Source organism: Danio rerio, chromosome 10 (genome assembly GCF_049306965.1).
Source record: "Danio rerio strain Tuebingen ecotype United States chromosome 10, GRCz12tu, whole genome shotgun sequence".
NCBI classification, from domain to species: Eukaryota; Metazoa; Chordata; class Actinopteri; order Cypriniformes; family Danionidae; genus Danio; species Danio rerio.
Window position 1 is genome coordinate 38,018,991 of NC_133185.1, and position 24,435 is coordinate 38,043,425.

At 33.3% G+C, this 24,435-nt stretch overlaps 1 protein-coding gene across 11 annotated transcripts in view; it reads right to left on the reverse strand.

Moving 5' to 3' along the window:
- cux1a (cut-like homeobox 1a) overlaps positions 1-24,435 on the reverse strand; it is a 254,392-nt gene that overhangs the window by 117,150 nt on the left and 112,807 nt on the right. For all 11 annotated transcript variants that reach the window (XR_012386449.1, XM_021479404.3, XM_021479403.3 and 8 more), the window contains exon 4: positions 9,184-9,262. Coding sequence is in view for 10 of the 11 variants with exons in the window: in XM_021479404.3 (XP_021335079.2) it covers positions 9,184-9,262 (79 nt within the window). In the remaining variant the exon portion in view is untranslated. The remainder of the gene's footprint in view (positions 1-9,183; positions 9,263-24,435) is intronic.

Here is a 24,435-nt window from a genome sequence, read left to right on the forward strand (position 1 = left end):
TATACCGGCTCAAAATTAAATGGGAGTATATAGGTATTTCCCAGTGATGGGTTGCAGCTAGAAGGGCATCTGCTGCGTAAAAAATATGCTGAATAAGTTGGCGGTTCATTCTGCTGTGGTGACCCCAGATAATAAAGGAACTAAGCCGAAAAGAAAATATATGAATAATAATAAATAATAAATACATATTTTCATTTATTTTATATGAAAGAAACTGATGACACAAAAAACTCAAAATAAGACTTAAAGTATGCTTTAACATTTATACAACCAGAACTAATATCTTTTAATAATGTTATCGGATTTTTTGCATATTCAAAAAAAGAAATATATATTATATGTATAGTTTCATACAAAACAATCCAAAAAAGTAACGACAGAAAGAAAAAAACACTTATGATAATAATAAATAAATTTAAATCAAATGTGATGTATACACTTCAACATTTTATACAACCACAGGTAAAACATAAAAATAGTCACACATTATATGTGCATAATCAGCACATTCTAATAAATGACTAATTAATCATGAAAATTGGTCCTAATAATACAAAATAATAATAATAATTTTTATCATCATCTTTATCAAATTTTTTAAATATTTGGAATGAAAACGAACAACAAACAGCAAAATTATGACCGAAATAAATATAACCTGAAGTATAGTCTTTAATATTTTGTACAACCACAATTAAATAAATATAAAAAAGATAGGTAACACTTTATTTTGATGGTCCATTTGAGTATTAGTAAACTGTCTGCTTAATATCTGACGATACTACTCCTTCAACACACATTTCTCTGACTATAAGAGACTTTGCAAGTACATGTCAACTTACACTAACTCTAAGCCTAACCCCAACCTATCAGTCTACATATATAGTCAAATGAGAATCAGTTGACTTGAACTGTTGAACATTTGTAAATTAAATTTAACAAATGGACCATCAAAATAAAGTGTGACCAAAACATATAAATATTAAATAAATAAATAAATAAATAAACAAATGAATGAATGAAACATTTTATATTTATTTATCATATACATCATGTTTCCTACCAACTAATATTGCAAAATGCAATACATTTTTATTTTTATGAAATTATTTAATAAAATATTTTTTATTAAATAATAAATAAAAAATTAAATTTTTATTAAGCATTTAAAAAGATTAAGCATTTCAGGTTAGCAGGTTGTAAAAATTTCAGCAACTCATTTCTTGTCAGAATGTTCATTTGTTGCTTTCATAAACAGAGACTGGTGTTCAGTGAAAGAGAGATGGAGAAAAGTGCTGCTGAGAGACTGAAGCCAGACCTTCACACTCAAGACTGACTACCACACACACACACACACACACACACACACACACACACACACACACACACACACACACACACACACACACACACACACACACACACACACACACACACACACACACACACACACACACTCACGCTTTTTCATCACTGTCGGTCCCCCTCAAATGCTAATTGCTATATGACTAATTATGGCCCTGTTCCCGTTGATTTTCCTTAATGAGACAGCCAAGTTAATTATGTAATCAAACTATTTTATTAGCCCCTGCGGAACATGAGAGAGAGGGAGAGAGACAGAGAGAGTGTAAAATCTGAAAAGCTGACAGAGAAGAGTGTAAAATAAAACATGTCATTCATCCTCTTTCTCTTTTTTTGCTGCTTGCTTAAATGACTTGGTTGGAATGAGCTGAAATAACACTAATCTTGTAAATATCTGACAACTTAATCAAATTAGGTTCAATCTACTTATATAAAACAAATGTTGAACTTTTTAAAAAAATATATATTTATACAGTTGAAGTCAGAATTATTAGCCCCCCTGTTTATTAGCCCCCCCCCCCCCAATTTCTGTTTAACGAAAAAATTTTCAACACATTTCTAAACATAATAATTTTAATAACTCATCTCTAATAACTGATTTATTTTATATTTGCCATGATAACAGTACATAATATTTGACTAGATATTTTTCAAGACACTTCTATACAGCTTAAAGTGACATTTAAAGGGTTTACTAGGTTAATTAGGTTAACTAGGCAGGTTAGGGCACGCACACAAATCTGAAGCCCCTAAAGACTGGAGTAATGATGCTAAAAGTTCACCAACATAAATACATTTTAAACCAAATTTGGTTTATTGTTTTTAATTGTAAATTTTTTTTTTATTTAAAAAGAAACTATAAATATAATTTTTGCTTTAATATTGTTCTGTTTAGCATTTTAATAATGATTTTTTAAATAATGGCTTGGAAATTTCAGATATAATTTCATATTTGTTTCAATAAATGTATAATATATATACTTTCAAAATATTTTCACATTTTTATATATATATATAAATTTAGCTTCAACATTGTTCTGTTTGTAATTCCAAGAATTTTTCCAATTTTTAATTTTAATTTCAGATTTTTTTATTTTATTTTACAGTATTGAGGCAAAAAAAAATCACATGAATAAATAAATTTGAAACTACACTGAGTAAGAAAAAATGTATATTTCACAATTTTTTATCAAATAAATGCAGCTTTTGTAAACAGAATAGGGACAAAACAAAACACAAAAAACAAACAAAAAAACAAAAAAGAAACAAAACACAAAGCAAAACAAAACCAGACAAAAACAAAATAAAAAGCAAAAAAAAACAACAACACAAAAACACAAAAATTAAACAAAAAAATTAAACAAAACAAGAAATACAAACAAAACAAGAAACAAAACAAAAAGCAAAGCAAAAACACAAAACGAAGCATAACAAAACATAAACAAAACAAACGATTAAAACATAACATAAAAAACACAAACAAAACAAAACAAAAACAGACAAAAACAAAACAAAAAACAAAGCAAAATCACAAAACAAAACAAAAAACAAACAATTAAAACATAAAACACAAAAAACACAAACAAAACACAAAACAAAACCAGACAAAAACAAAAAGCAAAACAAAATGATAGAAAAACAAAAGCACAAAACAAAACAAAACAAAAATGAAACAAAAACTAAACAAAAGAAAAAGAAAAACAAAACAAAAATAAAAAGAGAAACAAAACAAAACAAAAACACAACAAGAAACGAAACAAAACACAACACAAAACAACACATCACACCAAAACACAACCTTATTGATCCCAAAACTTTTGACCTTTTGGGCAAGTAACTGATCTGGTATCACGTTAAAAACTTTATTTTAGTTGTTAAGTTGCATTGCAAGAGTTAACAGAACGTTCTGCTAGTCCAAATGATGTAATTAAGATTAAATACCTCTAACAAGAGTAAACTGCTCAAGTTAAATACACAGCAGAAAGTGATTTAATCTCACTGCTTCTTGCATTCAAGTTGCTCAAATCAAGTTGAAATAACCTCACTCAAATGCATGTCAATTATAGAAAGTTTATTTTTTTGTAGTGCAGATGGCGGTTTTAGGCTGAAGGTGCAGGAAGTGCTGATGGGGTGTGTGTGAGTGTGTGTGTGTGTGTGTTTGTGATGTGCCTGTGTGGCAGCTGGGTGAGTGTGTGTCATATCTAAAAACTGCAAGAGGAAGTCTGAACGACATGCTGTCATGCTGTTCCCTTTTGTAGCTTCGGCGAGTGCCATTTCAGATCCAAACGTGACTGTCATGTGACCGAAATGACCAGCCAATTCAGATCTGATTTACACAAACACGTCAGTCAGGATCAACTACTGCACACAACACTGAAAGCAGACTGTCTGCTTAGTTATGACATTAAGAGTATATTAGTATACTTTACAATGCTTTGAAATCTTCTACAGCAAGAGTATTTGACACACAGTTTTTAAAAATGTACACTGTAAAAAAAACATTACTGCCTAATTTCGTTTTTTAGTCAAATCAAAAAAACTTTTATTGTCGTCTCAACTTACATTAGTCAAATAGACTAACAATATTAAGTTAAACTTTGAATAACAAATAATGAAATCGTTTAAACTTGATCAACTCATTTATATTAGTTGTAAAAACAGAAAAGCATTTGTTTTTAAGACTTTGTCATATCATATTTTACAGTGTATTGAAATGAAGGGAAGATTGTTACTAGTGTGAACAAAATAGGAATCCACAGCTTTTCCTAACATTGATCAGTGTTTGCTTTTATTTTTAGTATTTTTATTTAGCTTTCTATTTTGTTTAAAATACATTTATATTTTATTTCAGCTTCAGCTAATAAATATATTTTGTTAGTTTTAGTATAAAAGTATGAAACTTCAATATTAAATGTTCTGAAATATAAACTATAATATTATATTACACTATAAAATTATTTAGAAGTGTTTATCTTGCATTTTTTTCTTGTAATTTTAGTTGCCGTTTGTCATTTTAATTAGGTTGTCTTTCATTTCTGATAGCTTTCAATTTTATTTTCAGATATTTTTAAATTTAGTTTCAGATCTGTTTCAATTAAAAAAAAAATTCTAGTTATTACATTATTTATAATAATTCATGCAATATATAATATTAAAATATTGTGAAACATTTCTTCTGTCAATATGTAGTTGAATCAGATGTAGAATGTATAAAGACTTTTTTATTTTGCCGATTAACAAGTGTATGATAGATGGCTGTATTTATGTATTTGATGACATGAGACACCAATACTGTTTTGTCATTTGAAATCTATAAATAAATATTATTAAAGTTTTTTGAAATAACATAATGGAAAAGCATATACACAGTAAAACCCAACAGTCAACTTTATTAAATGAAATAAGTGTAGTTAACTCAACATTTACTGAAAGTTAATTCTACTCATCTAAAAAGAGTTTTGAACTTGATGTTGAATGAGTTAATAAAATACCTCATTACTTCAACTTAAATGGAGTAAGTTCACAGTACTTAGATAAGTTTAACTCAAATAGTTTGTAGCAATCGGTTTCCTCAAAGGGTTTGAGTTGCCTTAACTTACTGGGTTTTACAGTACTCAGTTGGTTTGAGTTCTCTTCAGTTATTGGGTTTTACTGTGCTCAAATTGCTTCGTTTACTCAAATGGATTAAGTTCACAGCACTCATTAGGATTAGTTTTTGAACTTAAATGGTTTGTTGCAATCGGTTTCCTCAAACCGAATTTTATTTACAGTATATACAGTAATTTATTACATAATTATTTTATGTTTTTTTATATAATTTTATTGAATAAAATTAATGTTTTAAATTGACTATGATATTACATTATATTACTAAGAGTTTTTTTTTACATTTTCATTTATAATTTTAGCTTTTAACAATAGTTGTGTTTTTCTTTTTAATTTGTTTTATTACTTCGCTTTTAATTTTACATATAGTTATATTTTATTTCAAATGTGTTTCAATCTAAAAAAGGCTCAAGTTTTACTTAATATATTTTATAATAATTTATACAATTGTATAATTATAAATGATGTAAAATTATTTATTTACATTGTAGTATTTATTACATAATTATCATATTTAAAGTTTTATATTTACTTTATTAAATAAAATGTAATTTCTCGTCAAAATCAAAATTTAGTCAAAAGCCAATAGTTTTACAGTTTAATACACTAGATAATATAAACTTTTATTTTTTTAGGTATGTTTTATTTAAAAATATTGTTTCCTATGAACTACAATATTACATTACACTATATTATTTAGAGTTTTTATCTTTAATTTTTGGTTTTAGAAATAATGTTGTGCTTAACATTTAAATTAGTTTGACTATTATTTTTATTTAATTTTCAATTTTAATTTCAGATATATTCACATTTTATTTTAGATCCGTTTCTATTTTTATTTTCTAGTTTTATAATAATTTATACAATTATATAATATTGAAATGATGTAACATTCTGCTGTTTATTACATAATTATTGCCCTATTATAAGTTTTTATTTTTGTTTTATTGTATTAACTATAAGATTATATTATAATGTTATTGTTGTGTATGTCATTTTAATTAGTTTGTTTTTATTTTTATACACCTTTTAATTTTAGATATATTTACATTTTATTCAAATTTTCAAAAATGTTCTACTTTTACTTCAATTTATTTTTATAATAATATATGCAATTCTATCATATTAAACCGATGTAGAATTATTTATTTACATTCCAATATTTAATAATTAATTTAATATCATCAATTAAAATATCATATTTTAGGTTTTTATATATTTTTTATTTAGCTTTTAACTTATTTTTATTTTTGTAAATTTTATTTAGTTTTATTTATTGTGTATCTATCTATCTATCTATCTATCTATCTATCTATCTATCTATCTATCTATCTATCTATCTATCTATATATATATATATATTGTATGTGTTTGTGTATATATAATAAAAAGAAATTAAAAACCACTAGACTAACTTACAACAAAATAAACTAAGTTAAAACTCCTAATCGATCACTTTACCAGAGCTTGATCTCAGCCAATCAGAGTTCAGAATCTCGACTTTCATTTTTACCAGCACGATTTTAATGTACGCTTGTGCTCAGAGGTGTGAAGCGAGCTCAATGTTGGTTTAAAAGTAGTAAAAACACTTCCGAACACTCCCGCTAACACACACCACAGCGCTCACACACATGCAGGTCTACACAGTGTACCGGTGTAACTATCATGAGATAATTTGTCAAGCTGTGATCACATTCGCAGACGCACAGACAGGACTGGACAAGCTCCAGATTTCACAGATACAAACACACATTCCCAGACGGGACGTCCCACTCCGGCACACATGCGCAGTGTACGCTACTCTCAAACACACACATACAATATAGGTAAGTCAAACACACAAGTACACACAGACACACCGTTGGCTCAGGATTCTCCAGACTGCAGTATTGTGGTAATTTCAGGATGTACTTAGTAGTGGTGAAGGCAGACAGTAGAACCTGCTGCAACAGGCCCTGGCAATTACTGTCTGTCTGCCTGCCTGTCAATCAACAGGTGTGGGTGGAGCTACATAGCTAGAGCTGTCTCTGTAGGTGCGTGTGTGTTTTTTGTGTTTGTGTGAGTGTTTGTTTGCGTCAGTGTGTTCACTTTTGTGTTTGTGTGTGTGTGTTTGTCTTTTTGTGTGTCTATTTATGTGTGTGTGTGTTTATGCGTGGGTTTTGTTTGTATGTCTATGTATATTTGTGTATGTGTTGGTTTTTGTGTTTATGTGTGCGTGTTTGTCTGTTCTTTTTTGTGGTTGTGTGTTTTTGTCTGTGTTTGTTTTTGTGTGTGTTTTTGTGTCTATGTGTGTTTTCATGTGTTTATGTTTGTGTTCTTTTTTGTGTTTGTGTCGGTATGTGTGTTTGTTTGTTTGTGTAAGTGTGCTTCAGTGTTTGTGTGTATGTTTTAGTGTATGTTGTTGCATCCTAAATCACAAACTATCCGTCCTCAATGCGGTCCATGATTTCTGGATTGATTACTAACATATATTTTAATTTATCCAAATGGAGGCTAGATTAAAAAGAAAAAAAAGAAAAACAATAAATCAAGGAAGAAAAAATGAATAAATAAATAAACAAACAAAGAATATACTCAAATAATGAAAAAATAAAAATAAAGTAAATAAAGAATTAATACACTGAATTAAGGCAAAAATCTAAAAAAATAAAAAATAAACAAATAATAATAAAGTAAACTATATACTCAAATAAGAAAATACAATTAAATACATAAAATAGATAAATAAATAAAATAAATAAATAATGAATACAGAATAAATAACTGAACAGATTTTTAAATAAAGCAACTAAGTAAATAAATAATAATAAAAGTAAATAATATAAAATAAATATAATATTAAATAAAAACAGGCAAATAAATAAATAATAAATTAGTAAGTAAATAAACAAATAATATACTCAAATAAAAAAATATATATATAAAGTGAATAAATAAATAAATAAAAAATGAATAAATAAATAAAAATAAATACAAATAAAATAAATAATAAACAAAACAAAAAAGAAAAAAATAATATCCTCAATTAAGGCAAAATATAAATCAAGTAAACAAGTACATAAATAAATAAGTAAATAATTTGTTATATAAAGTTTGAAGTTTTCTAAACCTGAACATATCACTATACTGTATAATCAAAAGTGTCAAGTCTAAATGTGAGCTGACAGTTAAGTCAATTTTTTTATATATCATAATCCATTAATTAGGCATATTTAAAATTACTAAGCTCATTATGCTCCTGGTGAAAACATTTACAGCTTAAACCTGAATGATATACAAATGCTTGAACAATACAGACAGACATTTCAGACTTATTGTTATGACGTAAAATTAAATAAAAAATGCTAGCCTTAGAAGTAACCTAGCAGTTATATCTTGGCTACAAGAGACTTCTTTAAACGAATCGCTAGTCTTTGCATAACAGTACAGAATAAAACAAAATGAAATACGGAGGGCGCAAACTGACAAGAGGATTGACATGATTACGTCTTATTAAAGACGCAATTATAACGAAGCAGTGCAAACCAAAACTTGTCTACTAGTCTGCTGCACACTAAACTGTACAGACTTTTAGGGCGTATCATGAGAAGGACGCAGCATGCGTGTACTGTAAGTGGTCTGAAGTTTTCCCAAGTTGAGCTAATGCTAACTCAGTTCCGCCAGAAGTTTTCTCTCTCTCTCATTCTCTCTGCAGTCCACAGTTTTGCCTAACAGGAGCTTGATCCATTACCCAGCCTCTCTCTCTAGGTGAAGTTTGTTCTTTCTAGAGCACAACTCTATCGAGCGGCCGAGCTAAAGATGCTTCGAGATGTCACATGAACCTTTGCGGCACCATTAACTTATTATAGATCAGCGCATCAGAACATTACCATATAAAAACCGAGGATCAGGGGGCCATTATCTCACCGTTAGAGAGCCAATTCAGAAGATTAAAAGGTGTTTGTGGGCCAGTGAATGCGGATTTTATTAGAATCCAAGTTTCTCCGTGTGTGGGGGGTTTGGAACGGAGCGGGTCTCTAAAGCCGTAGAAGTCATTAAGATGGCCTGCGCGTGCATATGTGTGTGTGTGTTTTAGACACTAGAGACGGAGGTCTCATAAATATGACTGATGTGTTTACAGTATTCTCGCCTCAGTGAAACACTACAGCAGTGAGTGTGTGTGTGTGTGTGTGTGTGTGTGTGTGTGTGTGTGTGTGTGTGTGAGCAGAAACATACCTGGGACATCGATTAATCTCTTGTACACGCTGAGGAAAGCAGCCTCTGATTCTTTACTTCTTTTACTCAAGGCGTCGATCTGAAACAATGAGGGAAAAAAACACACAATAACTGAATTGCACGCATTTGGAACTGCAGGCTCAGTAATTGCATTAGCAACCAGGTTGAAATTTGCATACATTAGCAGAGATGACGAGCCCATTAAGGATGGCCATATGGAAAACAGCCTGGAAAAGGAGATTTTCGAACTCACACGCACCGCATTATATGCATCGCTTACCACCAATTCGACCTAAATAAAATGCCTAAGTGTACATAACCGCGACCCTTTGCATTCATTCATGTTTTGACGCGTGCAATATTTTTCCCCAGCGCTGGGTCGAGGCATTTTGGGGGCATGCTTCAGGTGTATACGCTCGGGCCGTTTCTGGTTCGCTTTATATAGAAGGTAATTATCAGGTATAAATCCAAATCCCTGCGAGCATGAGATGACAGAAACAGGTAATGAGGGACTCTGATAATGAGAAGAACTTTTGGCCTTAATATAGAGCGCCGCAGACACGTACGTATGGGCAAATTACATACTGTATCTGGGTTACGGCTCCCACTGCAAGGAGAGGCCTTCATCAGTTCCTGAAGATAGATGATTTTCAGAACGGTGGCTACAGTCGCTGAGGTGCCGCCCACTAACTTAATCTAATAGTCACTTTGCCTAAAGATGCAATGATGTCAATGGAAAGTAATGAAGCTCAACAAAAATATGCGTTTTACACTTCCTTCAGTGATAAATCTTTAGGTTTGAGTTTAGATTTTCTTTCAGGAATGTAAAGATCATTGTTTTTTTTTTTTTTATTGAAACAATTGAGTTGTGTTAGTAAAGTGTTTACTTCATGTCCAAGAGCAAATCGCTTAATATATTGATAAATGTGCAATTTCTTCTAGGGATGCAGTAGGTTTTCAGTTGCCATTATTGGCGGAAAAGTGAAAAACATGTGAAAACATGAGCAGAAAACTGGCTACGCATCAAAGCAGCTTTCACAGTGGACGCGCAAAGTGTTGTGCTATAAAACCCATTCATTTCATTTACTTGTGCTGCGCAGAAGTGTAGGTACACTTACAGGTTACAATAATTAATTATAGAGGAAGTAAACAAATAAATATTCTTATTTTATATCTCTATATAATTAATAACAATAAATTGCACATTTATATCTATTCGTATATTAGATCTGTGAAGCAATTTAGTGAAAAACAACTGAAAATATGAGCCGAAAACAGGTTATGCATCAAAGCAGCTTTCAAAGCTGACGCGGAAAGTGTTGTGCTATGAAACCCATTCATTAAATTTGCTTGTGTTGAACTAGAGCTGAGTAGGTACACTTACAGCTTACAATAATTAGTGATAGTGGAAGAAAGCAGATAAATAAATACATTTATTTTCTCCCTCTAAAATTATTAATAATAAATTGCAAACTCATATCTATTAGTATATTAGATCTGGAAAGCGATTTAGTGAAAAAGGACTGAAAATATGTGCCGAAAACATGCTGTGTGTTGAAGCAGCTTTCACAACGGATGCGGAAAGTGTTGTGCTATGAAACCCATTCATTTAATTTGCTTGTGCTGCGCAGAAAAAGTGTAGGTGCACTTACATCTAACAATCATTAATTATAGGGAAAGTAAATGAATAAATATGTTTATTTTCTCCCTCTATAATTAAAAATAATAAATTACATACCTATATCTATTAGTATATTAGCTATGTAAAAAGATTCAGTGAAAAACAATTGAAAATATGAGCTGAAAACAGACTATGCATCAAAGCAGCTTTCACAGCGGACACGGAAAGTGCTATGAAACCCATTCATTTCATTTGCTTGTACCGTGCAAGAGAGCCGTAAGTACTAATATTAAATAATAACTTAAATAATAAATTATATAATATAATATAATTAAATAATTACTAAAAGAGGAAGAAAGTAAAAAAGTACATTTATTTTCTCCCTCTATAATTAATAATATTTAAATTGCACATCTATATCAATTAGTATATTAGATCTGTGAAGAGATTTGCTCTTGGACATGAAAAAAAAAAAAAAACACTACTAACAAAACTTGTTTCTATTCAAGAAATGATGACGTTTAGGAAAACAATGGAGGTGTTTGACCTGTAATCATTTTGCAACTCAAACAGCAAGATATTAAATTAAATATTATAATAAAGTAATATATTAAATTAAATTAATTTTAATAAATTATTGACATGAGTGGAAAAATGCATCATGATACATATTTTTGCATAACTCAAATGAAAACAAATATCGACAAGCGATAACCTATATTTATAAAGACGTCACTGTAGGGCTGGGCTGATAAACGATATCATATCAAATAGCGATAAAATTTATGTCGATAATGATAATAAGCTTGGGAAATTTTAACTCAATATTGATTCTAAGAGCCAATCACACATCAGTAATATGCAGGAATCTATAATTGGGTTGATATTAGAGATTCACCAAATTTTCGGCCGCTGAAAATTATCGTTTCACTTTCCCGCCAACAGTTCACTTTCCCACCAGCAGTATGCACCTTCAGTCATGGTTGGGATACTCTTTTAAAAGTGGAAGCATTAAAAACTTATATCAAAATATATATGGATATCCAACAAAGAAAATAATTCATTATTAATTATTTGACATATCGCTCAGCTCTACATCATTGGATTAACCAGAAAGATTTTTATTAGTTTCGAATGGTCTCACACTCGGATGACCTTATCGACCCCTTGGTGCCAATATGTGACAGCTGGTACTGCAAACCCAATGCCATAACATACAGTACAACACGAGAGAAAGACAGAGCGAGAGCATGGAAGAGAAGAGGGAAAGGTAGCAATATATGCTCTTCAGTTTATACAGCTCTAATAAGGACACTGATCTCTCTTAATCTGAATACACACACAGCTGTGCTGATTCTGGGCAGATTACGATACATCATCCAACAGCCTTCTGTTACTATTCGACCAAAAACTATCCTGTTTAAACCCATATCTTGTCAACATAAACATTATTTGGCAATTGATTTCAATGTATTTGATGGCAAACCACTGCGAGGCTAAAAGTTTTGGTATAATACAACATTTTATGGTGTTTAAAACATTATTTTAATTAGACTAATATTATTATCAAAACATTGTCATGCAGGGTTGCATTGATGTCAATAAGATGAATTGTGGTAACCAATAAATAGACATCCAAATTTGACATTATCTTTTATGTAAGAACTAAAGGTAAATCACTAAAATCAATCTTTAAACTGGTACAAGTGCATGGAGGAAATAGTATTAAACCATTTCTCAAGCCGCTGAGACGAGCATTAATCAATGCCTTCAAAATGTGAGGGAGTCAAAGTGATGGTCTTGAACAAAGTATAGAAATGAAAAAATGCCATGGCAGCACTTTCCCACAATGCACCTCTGCTGATGACGGTTTGCTGCAGAACCAGCATGCAGCCCATCCCAACTGGGCCAAATCTAATAAAGTGGGTCAAACCTGACAGGATACAAGGACCCAAATCAGTATGGCCTGTATACAGTAATTTAGGAGCTGCTAAAAACTGAGCTAAATCTTCACCTTGCTTAACCCGAGTTCTACATTCACAGCTGGAGTAAAGCACTGGAAAATTCCGAGACAGAGTCTGGTTTATCTGAATTCCAGCACTTAATATTGGTGATGATTTCCTAAGATTGGAGAATATCTCACAGTCTGATGATACAAGAACTATATAAATCAATCAAGTAATATTTCAACCAAATCAAGTTTAATAACTAAAGCTAAAATTATTGTCATTCATTCATTCATTCATCTTCTTTTCTGCTTAGTCCCTTTCTTAACAAGGGGTCGCCGCAGCGGAATGGACAGCCAACTTATCCAGCATATGATTTAAGCAGCAGATGCCCTTCCAGCCACAACCCAACCCTGGGAAACACCCATACACTCTTGCATTCACACACGTACACTACAGACAATTTAAGCCATTGTTATATTAACTGAAAAACAAATAAAAGCTAAATAAACGTTATTTCAGCTGAACTTATTTCTTAATTGTTTCATTTTTCTGACACAAAAAAAATAAAATAAAATGAAATTATTAAAAAATAAAAAATTACTTCAGCAAGTTGACAAAAAGAAATCTTGTTTTCCTTTCAGTTAGCCCTGGACACTGTTCAAATTGACTACCCTTTGTTGCTAGGAATGAAAACATCCGCTGAATTAAACTGCTGTAAAAATGCATCAGACAAATATTAAAAACTAGTAAATGTTTTTTTTTTTAATTACAGGATTTTAACTGTTTAATGGCCAAGTTCACAAATGATGTCACTGATTTGGTGAAAAAAAAAACACATACAATTACTTTTTATCACAGTCTTGGACATGTGAACAATTAATAACAACATTGGGATAAATGCATTGTTAGATTTTCATTTTTTTCTCAGTAATTTACTGATGGTGGCTGTTTTTGCTCCATTGACTTCCATTATAACCACATTTGTTGGTGCATAAATACACAGACTTTGTTTTTGTTTACTTCTGAGAGCTGAGATGCATATTTTGCACATCAAGATAGTGCATAAAGTGTCACACTCTCACAGACACACACACACTAATTTGCTGTTATACTCCATATAAACACAGAGACTAGGCTTTTTATGCACAGGTGTATCTAAAGGGTTAATGGTGCCAACACATGATCAGCTGTAAAAATGACAAAATTTTACCTCTTCCCAACAGGGAAAACCAACAACAATCAAAAATACATGATTATGTGGTGGCATGGTTTTTGTAATAAAAAAATGTGGTTATTAAGATTATTATTAAAAAATATATTAATCCGATGCATTTTTACAGCAGTTTAATTCAGTAGATGTTTTTATCGCTAACATAACAAAAGGGAAGTCAATTTGCCCAGAGTATTTTATTGAGTTCTTCAAAAATTCAAAGCATTTTCTCAAAATATGTATCAAAATAACACGTCACAAAAAATCATTCTGCTAGCTCAGGGGTGTCCACACTCGGCCCTGGAGGGCCGGTGTCCTGCAAAGTTTAGTTCCAACCCCAATCAGACAGACCTGGGCTAGCTAATCAAGCTCTCACAAGGCTTTCTAGAAACATCCAAGCAGGTGTGTCGAGGCAAGTTGGAGCTAAAATCTGCATAACACCGGCCCTCCATAGCCAAGTTTGGACACCGCTGTGCTAGCTGAAATTATTTATTAATTAATGGAAAATTTATTTGAATAAAATAAATACCCGATAAAAAAATTCAACCTTTTAAAAATGACTGTTTAATCGATAGCAAAATTAAAAAAAAAAAACTTTTGTTGCCTGCATACATTAATAGTGTCATATTTTAAATAATCTACAACAACCCAGCTTGAACCCTGAAAGTGTTGTTTACCGTTAGACCCGTTCACAGTTATTTTATTTTTTTTCCATGACGTCAAAATAGTCATGTGCGAAAGTTTATAAAATTCAAAAGTTTCCAAGTTATAATTAAAAGTTTGACGAAGACGCGAGTGGTTTTTACAAGTCAGGAACTTGTAATTATGGCAGTTCTAACATGTCGCGAACGCAGCATCAGATCCTCCAATGTTCTACTAGAGCTCAAAGCCTTCAAGAGCTACTGTTCCTGAACCTCGTTGAAACGGCAGTACCACACGCACCCAAAAAAACAATGTGGTCTGAATCAACAGCATCGCTTTTATCCATTAAGCAAACGTTGAACTCCTGCGCTGTTTACATGTTCACAAGTGTTGTGTGTTTGGTCTTCCAGCAGCGGAACATCAAATAAAAGCTGTAAATCTGCAGCGCTGAGACTGCCGGCCTTGATGGATGGAACAGGGCAGTTGCCACTGTAAATATCCAACATGTAACAGACTTTTCACTCCTATGGGAAAGAAATTAAACATTTTCAGATGTTTCTTGCCGGAAAACATCTGGATCGGCCCAGGCAGGGCCAAGTTCTGCAGCCCTCTTGCAGATGGAGCAATTAAACTCGCCTCTCTTTCTCTCTCTCACTCTCTCTCTCTCTCTCTCTCTCTCGGCACGGGTCCACGTCTACCCCTGAAATCCAGCAGGAACCAATGTCAATTTTTAAACTCTCCGAGCTCTGAACCAGACAGGAGGTTAAGAGACTGTAAGGCTGCCCAGAAGCAGCGTATATATATATATGCGTGACTCTGCGGATGCCGTCGCAGCTCAGCCTAGATTATCTGCTCTTCTCTTATTCTGCTAGCAGCTCAATCTGATGACCAGGCATCTGGCATTAACATGCTGCGGGACGTACACACACACACACACAAAGTCATGCAAATAGCCTCGCAGACATTACACCCCCTTAAAAAAACGAACACAAACGGCCGCAAGTAAGGGGACACTAGGGTTAGTCGACATGCACAGAAAGTTAAACTTTTGCACATATGAACATCTAATGAAACATAAAGGGTTAATAGTTCAAATGTCAATTCATTCCAACTCAGACCCAGCAAGATTTTCAGTCTTTTTTCAGTTTAACTTTAAAGAAGAATTTCGCTGAAAATGCGGTCCTTGGCTACCCATAAAAGGTAAACCAATAGCTACCAGGACTTTGAGAGTAAACTGGGGTAATGAAATTAATATCTGTGGCTCCTGACAATACATTAAGGTTTTATCAAGGGAAATGATCATAAAAGGAAAAATATTTACAACATTATTACAGTTTTTCCACAGCTATGACAAACAGTCTTGGATTAAATGCTAAACAATACAAACTAAAGGCTTCAAATTGCAGATATGTTGACATTACACAAGCAAACCTCTTTACTCCCTTTCATTATTCTGATTTGATATATTTATTGGTAATATTCACATTATCTAGCCACTGTTTTATGATTCACTTCCATGAAGTGGAACGGAACGCAGTTAATTAGGTTTCCACTGTCAGAAACCCCAAAATAATGAACAATAGCATAACACTTTTTTGCGACCCATTTGTAAGAGTTCTTAGCCCAACAGTACTCTAGCTAATGAAACATAAAGGGTTAATAATTCAGATGTCAATCTATTTCAACTCAGACTCAGGAAAATTTACAGTAGATGACTTTTTTTCTTTTTCAGTTTAACCTTAGAGAAGGATTTTGTCTGAAAATGCGGTCCTTGGCTACCCATAAAAGGTAAACCAATGGCTACCAGGGCTTTGAGAGAAAACTGGGCTAACAAAATTAATGTATGTGGCTCCTGACAATCAATTTATCAATTGAAATAATCTGAAAATTAACAATATTTACAACTTAATTACCTTTAATCCACAGCTATGACAAACAGTTCTGAGTAAAAATGAGTAAAAACACAATTTGTTTTTGAAAAACCAAACTAAGGACTTCAAATTGCAGAAGATGTTGATATGCCACAAGCAAACCGCTTTACTCCCTTTCATCATTCTGATTTGACATATTCACTGGCAATATTCACATTATCTAGCCACTATTTTATGACTCCCTTTCACAAAACGGAACGGAGCGCAGTTATTTAATTTTCCACTGTCAGAAACACAAAAATAACGAAAAATACCACACCACTTGTTTGAAACCCTTTCGTAAAAGTTACTAGCCCAAGAGTACAATTCTAAAGGGTGAAGTTACCAACTATATCTACTGTACGCTGACTGGTTTACAGAGAATCAGCCCTTGCATAAGCTGCAATCCAGGGAAGCGACAACACAAGAAAATAGACAGCCGAAACATAATATCACAATAATACAATGACAGCACACAGCAATGATTCATACTCAAATAAACAGCTACATGCCAAGAAGCAAAAACAGAATCAGCAGAATTGTCCTCCATTGTTGTTTTAGAGGCCGTTCCCATGTTAAGTCTATATGTGTGGAAATTGTGAGAAGCACTGTATGGGCTAACACAATTTGACGCAATTTTGACGCAATTTGTAAATGACCCCTATGGCTTACTTCTTCTAACAAAAAATTACGACGACAACAACTTTTGGACTTACAGCATGCCTTCCAAGAAAGGGGACAATCGGCAGTGGAATCGAAATCCTGATCAAGGTGGGCTGCACCAAATCATATTGTAGTGTACAGATCTGTACCATACAGAGGCATTGGTCTACTTAGAGCCTAACAAATGCAAAACACATTTGCATGGACGGTTATTTGAAGGTGTGATCAACACTGCATTAAACGTGCCATATGTATGCTCATTTTGGGTGAGGGCACAAAGCAGATATTGCGCAGTGAGTAGTACTGACAGGTTATGTGATTCTAGTAAAAAGTGTCACAACTATCCCCAGTCTTCCCAACATCACATTTCACACCAAACACAGTCACTTCCAACGCTTTGAACCACACAACACGCAGCGACTATCTGGTGGCATCAAAAGCATGCCAGTTTAAACGGCGCTATTCCCTCACGTTCCAACCGGAACAGGCATTGAGAAGGGTGGGGGAAACAGTTATAAATAGCTCTTGTTTCTGTGGGGGAGCACAGACTTGGCACTGCTGAAAGCGGAGGCAGAAAACTCCATCAGTTCTACTGACCTGCATCGCCCTCAAAACACAAGACCAGCCTTCAAACATATTTGGGTCTCCAGTTGTCCGTTTTGGTTTAACTTTGTGAACTTTTTTATTTCATAGAGAGTGGCAGGATCACTTGAACTATTCCAACACTCAAACTTGAGGCATGCAAGATAGTATCCAGCCATTTCTCCAGCGCTGTTGTTATCTAGCAATATCTTCCACTATGCTGCAAACGTACTGTGGTTTATACACAATATAAACCAGGCAATCGAACCAAATGTGAAACCACGCTTAACACTTGCTGCACTCATATTTCAGTAAAGCTGTACAATACTTTAGTTTGTTTGAAAGTGGACTTAGGTTTACAGCAGTTCACTCATATTTAAATGAACAGCACGAACAGTTGCAACAGAGTTACATTAATTTAATCAAGCCTGCCAATTGTGAACACATTTTTGGTATTTTGTGGCAATTTCTGGACTAAAAGCTACATGATGTCAGAAATGTGTTGTATGCATTTCAGTGTCCAAAAGAAGTTGGTTGATCTGCAATACATGCTGTATATTTAAACCAGATTCAAAGGTGGCTCAAAGTGTAAGGGCTGGGACACTTCATGCTGACGGCAAATAACTAGCACCAATGAAACTCAACTGTTGACACTGTACGTAAACACACCAAACGGATGAAAGTCAGCTGAAACAAAAGAACGTTTCTTTCTGATCCAGGGAGGCAGAAGTCAGTTTTCTCGTTCAACAAAGAAAAACCTTCCAAACTTCCAATGCGCACACAGCCGCCCTCTTTGCTTTCCTTTTCTGACTTGAATTGTTTACTTGCTACGTCACTTCACAATGCACACTCCCGCTCTGAGTCGTTGCGTTCACACCAGACTCGAAGTAAGCATCAATCGCGAATGTTTCACATGTTAAGTCAATGCAAAGACGCGATTAATGCAAATGACGCAGGGCAAATGAATTGCCATGAGTTGAGGATTTTGCATGATTGTTTCATGCGGATTACTAGAGTTGGAAAATCAAACTTCAACAGACATTGGCACGCCGTTAACCAATTAGGAGCCTGCTCTTGTAGGGGCCTGATTATGACGTAGTGACTGTTGGTGTCCCGAGGGAAATATTACTGCCAACACAGAACAACAGTTCATCAAACAGAACTGGGCTCAGTCGGGAGCACTGCTAAAAGCCTTCATCATCCAGGTATAGTTTCTGGAGGAGTTGATGAACTCAAAAAGCTGGGTGCACCTCTGAAAGGATCTAATGGACTCAGACAGGGTGCTGAATGAATCTACAATGTTTTTCAGCCTTTCTAAAGCATATAAAGCACAGCTATTTTCTCAATAAAATCAGTGATAGCCATTCAGCAACGATGCTAGAGTCACCAGGCAGACAGAAGCCCCGTCCATGACGCGAATCTATGTCTATTATGAAGTGAATTTGACACATGAATGAAACGAATTTGACATGAGAATGAAGTGAGTAAACTCTAAATGTTCACGTGTCTATTTAGGCACAAATAGCGTGATTCATTTGCGCATACTGCATGTTGTGTGAACACAGCATTAAGCTGACGGTCTGATACAGATTTGACATGCTGAATCGGGCTAACAAGTTCCGATGTTTACCTGATGAGAGGCGACATGTGGAACACACCAAACTAAGGCTGATCATTGGCTCCTTAAAACACATGCATGTAAACACATTTCTGCCAAACTTCGTCAGTGTTTGTTTGGAAGTGGACAGACTCTTTTCAGCAAGTTTTCTTGTTTGGTGCCAACCATTATATTTCGATGGCAGCACAGACATTTATTTAGATGATCCACAACAACAGAGTTCATTTCAATTAAACCCAATCTGCCAAATGTAAACAGATTTGGAAGATTTAGTAACAATGTTTGCACCTGAAACTACAAGCTAAACATTTCAAAAGAAAGAAAGAAAGAAGGAAAGAAAGACAGACAGACAGACCAAAAGAAAAAAGAAAGAAAGAAAGAAAAGAAAGAAAGAAAGAAAGAAAGAAAGAAAGAAAGAAAGAAAGAAAAAAAAAGAAAGAAAGAAAGAAAGAAAGAAAGAAAGAAAGAAAGAAAGAAAGAAAGAAAGAAAGAAAGAAAGAAAGAAAGAAAGAAAGAACATCCGCAGCCTACATGCATGCACAGTAACTTTGTTTGCCGGTATATATAGAAAGTATAATGCTCTCAGATTCCTCCACCACTGGCTCTGAATGCATTTATCTGAGCTGCCACTAACCTCCTCTTCTCCTCAGCACTTGGCCATGTTGAGAAGTCTGCAGACTCTGGCCCGCTAAAATTAGTGCACAATTACGTCAAATCAATACTGACTTCCAAATTTGTAGAACTTCCACGGCACTCTGTAAACGGCTGCCAGAGTGATTAGCGCTCTTCACAGAGATCTTTGCTGGCGGGTCAAACTTACTCGCTTGCTCTTTCCATCTCGCACTCTTGCTTTCAGAATGCTGAATTTTCCACTTTGTAAATGATGATTATTTATTACCGAAATGAAGCTCGAGATAAGAAGCTAAATGGGGGCTTTTTCTTGTACTTACAAAAGCACAAAATCACTGAACTCTACATGCACTTAGGAGACCAAATAATTCAAGCAGTTTGTACATACTGTGACATAATGAATCAGCTTTTTTATTCACTGTTTATTACCCCTTTATCAGTGTTTTATCTTTGTCCTCCAACACAGTAGAGTGATGAAAATAAAATAAACTAAAATAAGAGCATTAAGTGTTTAACATTTGTTTTTTATTTGCATGTTCAAGACTTAATGCATTGACTAAACTTGACATTACACATTTGTCTTTTGGTGTAATAAAATAAAATAAATTTATTTATTTTTTAAATAAAATAATAATAATTAATTGAAACATTAAATTAAACTAAATTAAATTAAATTAAATTAAAGTGCATTAAGTCTTTAAGATTTGTTTTTTTTATTTGCATGTTCAAGAGTTAATGCATTGACTTTTACACATTTGTCTTTTGGTGTATAAAATAAAATAAAATAAAATAAAATAAAATAAAATAAAATAAAATAAAATAAAATAAAATAAAATTAAATTAAATATAAAATAAATTAAATAAGTGCATTAAGTCTTTAATTTAGTCTTTTTTTTTTTGCATGTTCAAGATTTGCTGCACTTATTTAATTTCACATTTTTTGTATTTTGGTGTAATAAAAATAAAATAAAATAAAAATACCATTCAAAAAGTAGAATACATAAATAAATTCATAAATAGAACTGAAGGCCCCAACACATAAAGCCTTCTCAAACATCTGTAATATGACTTTACCCTTTAGACCAGATGTACAAATGAACAACAAAATAAAAACTTTTACAATTAAGTACAGTAACACCCCCCACACTCCATCTCTGATTTACACACACACACACATACACACTCACACACGTGCAACCCCAAACAGGGCCCCAGCCGCGTGCTATGTACAGCTCCCTATTGTACTCTCATTTCCTGACAGGAAAAGAGGAGGCTCTCGCTCTCTCGAATGAGAAAAAAAAAATTGACATGTGGCAAGGACTCTGCACTGACCCACGAGATCTGCGTCGCTCTGACTCAAACATGCTATTTTAACAAACCCACCGTTACAGGAAAACGGAAGATAGAAATTAAACAGAAAAAAACACCATTCACCCATCACAAACGGCTGCACTCATCAGCCATGTCTGCCATTATGAATTATATATACACACGCTCTAGCTTTTGTGTGTGTGTGTGTGTTAAAAATTGGGGCTGTAAAATTGAAGCCTCTTTGTCTATTTTAAGATTTAATGGATGGTCAGACTGACAAGAAAAAAAAAACACACACAAGCAATCCCATCCCTCCTGCCAATTATCGTCAAATAGCTGACGTCTGAATTTTTATTATTATTATTTTTTATTTAAGTACTGGTCCGAGCAGTCAGGCTGTTTTGTCAAGGTCAGGCACTGTCAATAAGGACAATATTTGACGACGCAAAAAATAATAGACGGTATTAAAAGGATCACGCTGTTGGACTGGTGGGATGGGGGGGGGGGGTTATTTTTAACCGAGCAGAGATTTGAAGTGGGGCGACTACCTCCGTTAATGACAGGCTAGTCTTGGAGAACAGAGCTCTGAAACCACAATGAGCTATAATGGAGCAGTTATCCAGCGGTACTGGCTCATGAGAGGAGAACGGGGAGCCACTACTCACAGCGCTCACTTCATCAAACTTACATACAACCCTCGACAGCCTCTTAACGCAAGGTGCTGCTGAAGGCCGTCAAACGCTGCATTACATCTACAGGAAAATACTTCAACGCATGGTGGACGCATTTTTAAGGTCAAAGGAAAGGAAAATTGACACGCTCCTCTCGCTTTTTGTTATTTTTGGGCTATTTTGTGACACTTTATTAGACGGAATAGTGAAAGAGGAGCAGAAAATTAGTGGGGGGAATTATCGAGAGGCGTCACTGTCATTGTTTTCCACCGTAACAGGGCCAGAGCTGATTAAATATATATATATTATACGTTCACGCTCAATCTGCCCAGTTGGTGGAATGAACTCCCTAACTGCATCAGAACAGCAGAGTCACTCGCTACTTTCAGGAAACGACTAAAAACTCAACTATTTAGTCTCCTATACACTTCCTAATCTGCAATTGCCTCTCTGAATATCACACTAACTGTACCCAAAAAAATATATATATATACTAATACTACTAATACTTCCCTTCTTAGACTTTACAGACCTGAAACTTGCCTATAGCACTTATTCATTGTTGCTCTTAGTTGTGTAAATTGCTTCCTTGTCCTCATTTGTAAGTCGCTTTGGATAAAAGCGTCTGCTAAATGACTAAATGTAAATGTAAATGTAAATATATATATATATATATATATATATATATATATATATATATATATATATATATATATATATATAAATAATGTAAAAAGAGACTGGAAAAAGTGCAACTGTACTGTATATTTTCACAAATAAAAACATATTATATAGTATTTAGGACAAAAAATAATTAATATTTTTATAAAAGAAAAAAAAAAACATATACAATGACCATTCAACCACTTCCTGAAATTTAAGGCACAAAAAAGCCAGTAATAAGCCAGTGTTCTTTTATAAATAATAATTAAATCTTATAAAAAAAAAAATTTAACTAAATATTTTAAAAGAGAAAAAAAAAAAAAACTATCATCTATCTGAAGTACCTATGACTATCATGCAAACACTACTGAGCCATTATAATGTTATTCATAATAAAAGGTAGTGTGTATGTGAAAATGGTATGAAAAAAAATTGCAAATTTGTTGTTTAGTAAAGAGATATCAAATGTTATTTAAAACAAATATTAATTTTATATATATAAAACAAGAAATCAGGCCACACAAGAAATCATAAATTATTTCCATTTTATTTAAAATCTTAGTCTGAACAATCTTTTATTTCGAAAAATGACCAAATTCTCTTCGTTGCATCTCAGTCACATGTACGCCAAAATTTCAAGCAGCTAAATGAGTAAGAAACAGACGTCTTTGGAAAGTTTCTTTGCTAAGAGGAAAAGGCCCAATGAAGGACCCGCGAACTGCCAAGGAATGGACCCGCAACCCACTTGTCAACAAATCAGGTGAATCCAGCAAGATCAACAGCTGGAGATCGCAAAGAGCGACCTTTTAGTGGCCTTTCGCATATCATATCTTTTTTAGAGTTCGCAGCCGCGCAAGTTCGTTATTTCCAATGGAGATGTGCGTGCAAGTGGCATGATGCGCCCGCGCCTTCCAGACGCACCCAGTTGAATGAATGCCGCGAGGAGCACACCACGAGTCACATGACAAAAACTGACTGTTCAGCTTGTAAGGAATGTACAAACTTCGGTAGACTATCTTAGCCAAACACAGATTAGCCAAATACTGGAGTGTGGTTGATGGTCGCCTAGCAACCTACTGACCACACCTACCGGTCCGCTGTAAAATTGTCACGCATTGACCAGTCTACAATGATAGAAAAAAGTAGAGGACCACTGATTTATATGATATAATAAAAAGTGGTGTGAAATTATGAAAAAAGCCTGAAAAAATTTGAAATTGTGTTGTTTAGTATAGAGATATCACATAGTATTTAAAACAAAAATTTAATAAATATTTGTATAAAAGAAAAAGTATATAAGCTAGGATATATAGTAAAACATATAAGCTAGTTAAAAAGTATTTTTTTCACAAAACAGTTTTACAAAAAAATAATTAAACCTTTTAAAAACATATATAATAAATAAGTTACAGTTGAATAATAGGGTAAAATAACAAATCATCACTCTGAAGTAGCTTATCACGTAAACACTATTGGGCTATTTTGATGTTATATATGATATAATAAAAGATGGTGGGCTAATAAAGGCTTTATTTAAAGGGTAAGTTTCCTCAATAAGCACATCTGTTTAAATTTTAAAAAAAACAAGGCGAAGACTTAACCTGATTCCATATGTGGACGAATCTGCAGTTAAATACCTTGAAAACCTCAAATATTATGATGTAAAAGACCTATTGTTTAAAAGCGCAGCTATTTTTCAAAAGCGTAGGAATATCTTTTCAGATAATTTCACATTATTAGCACAGAAGTGTAGGAAACACTTCACGGTTCTCGTACTTGAGT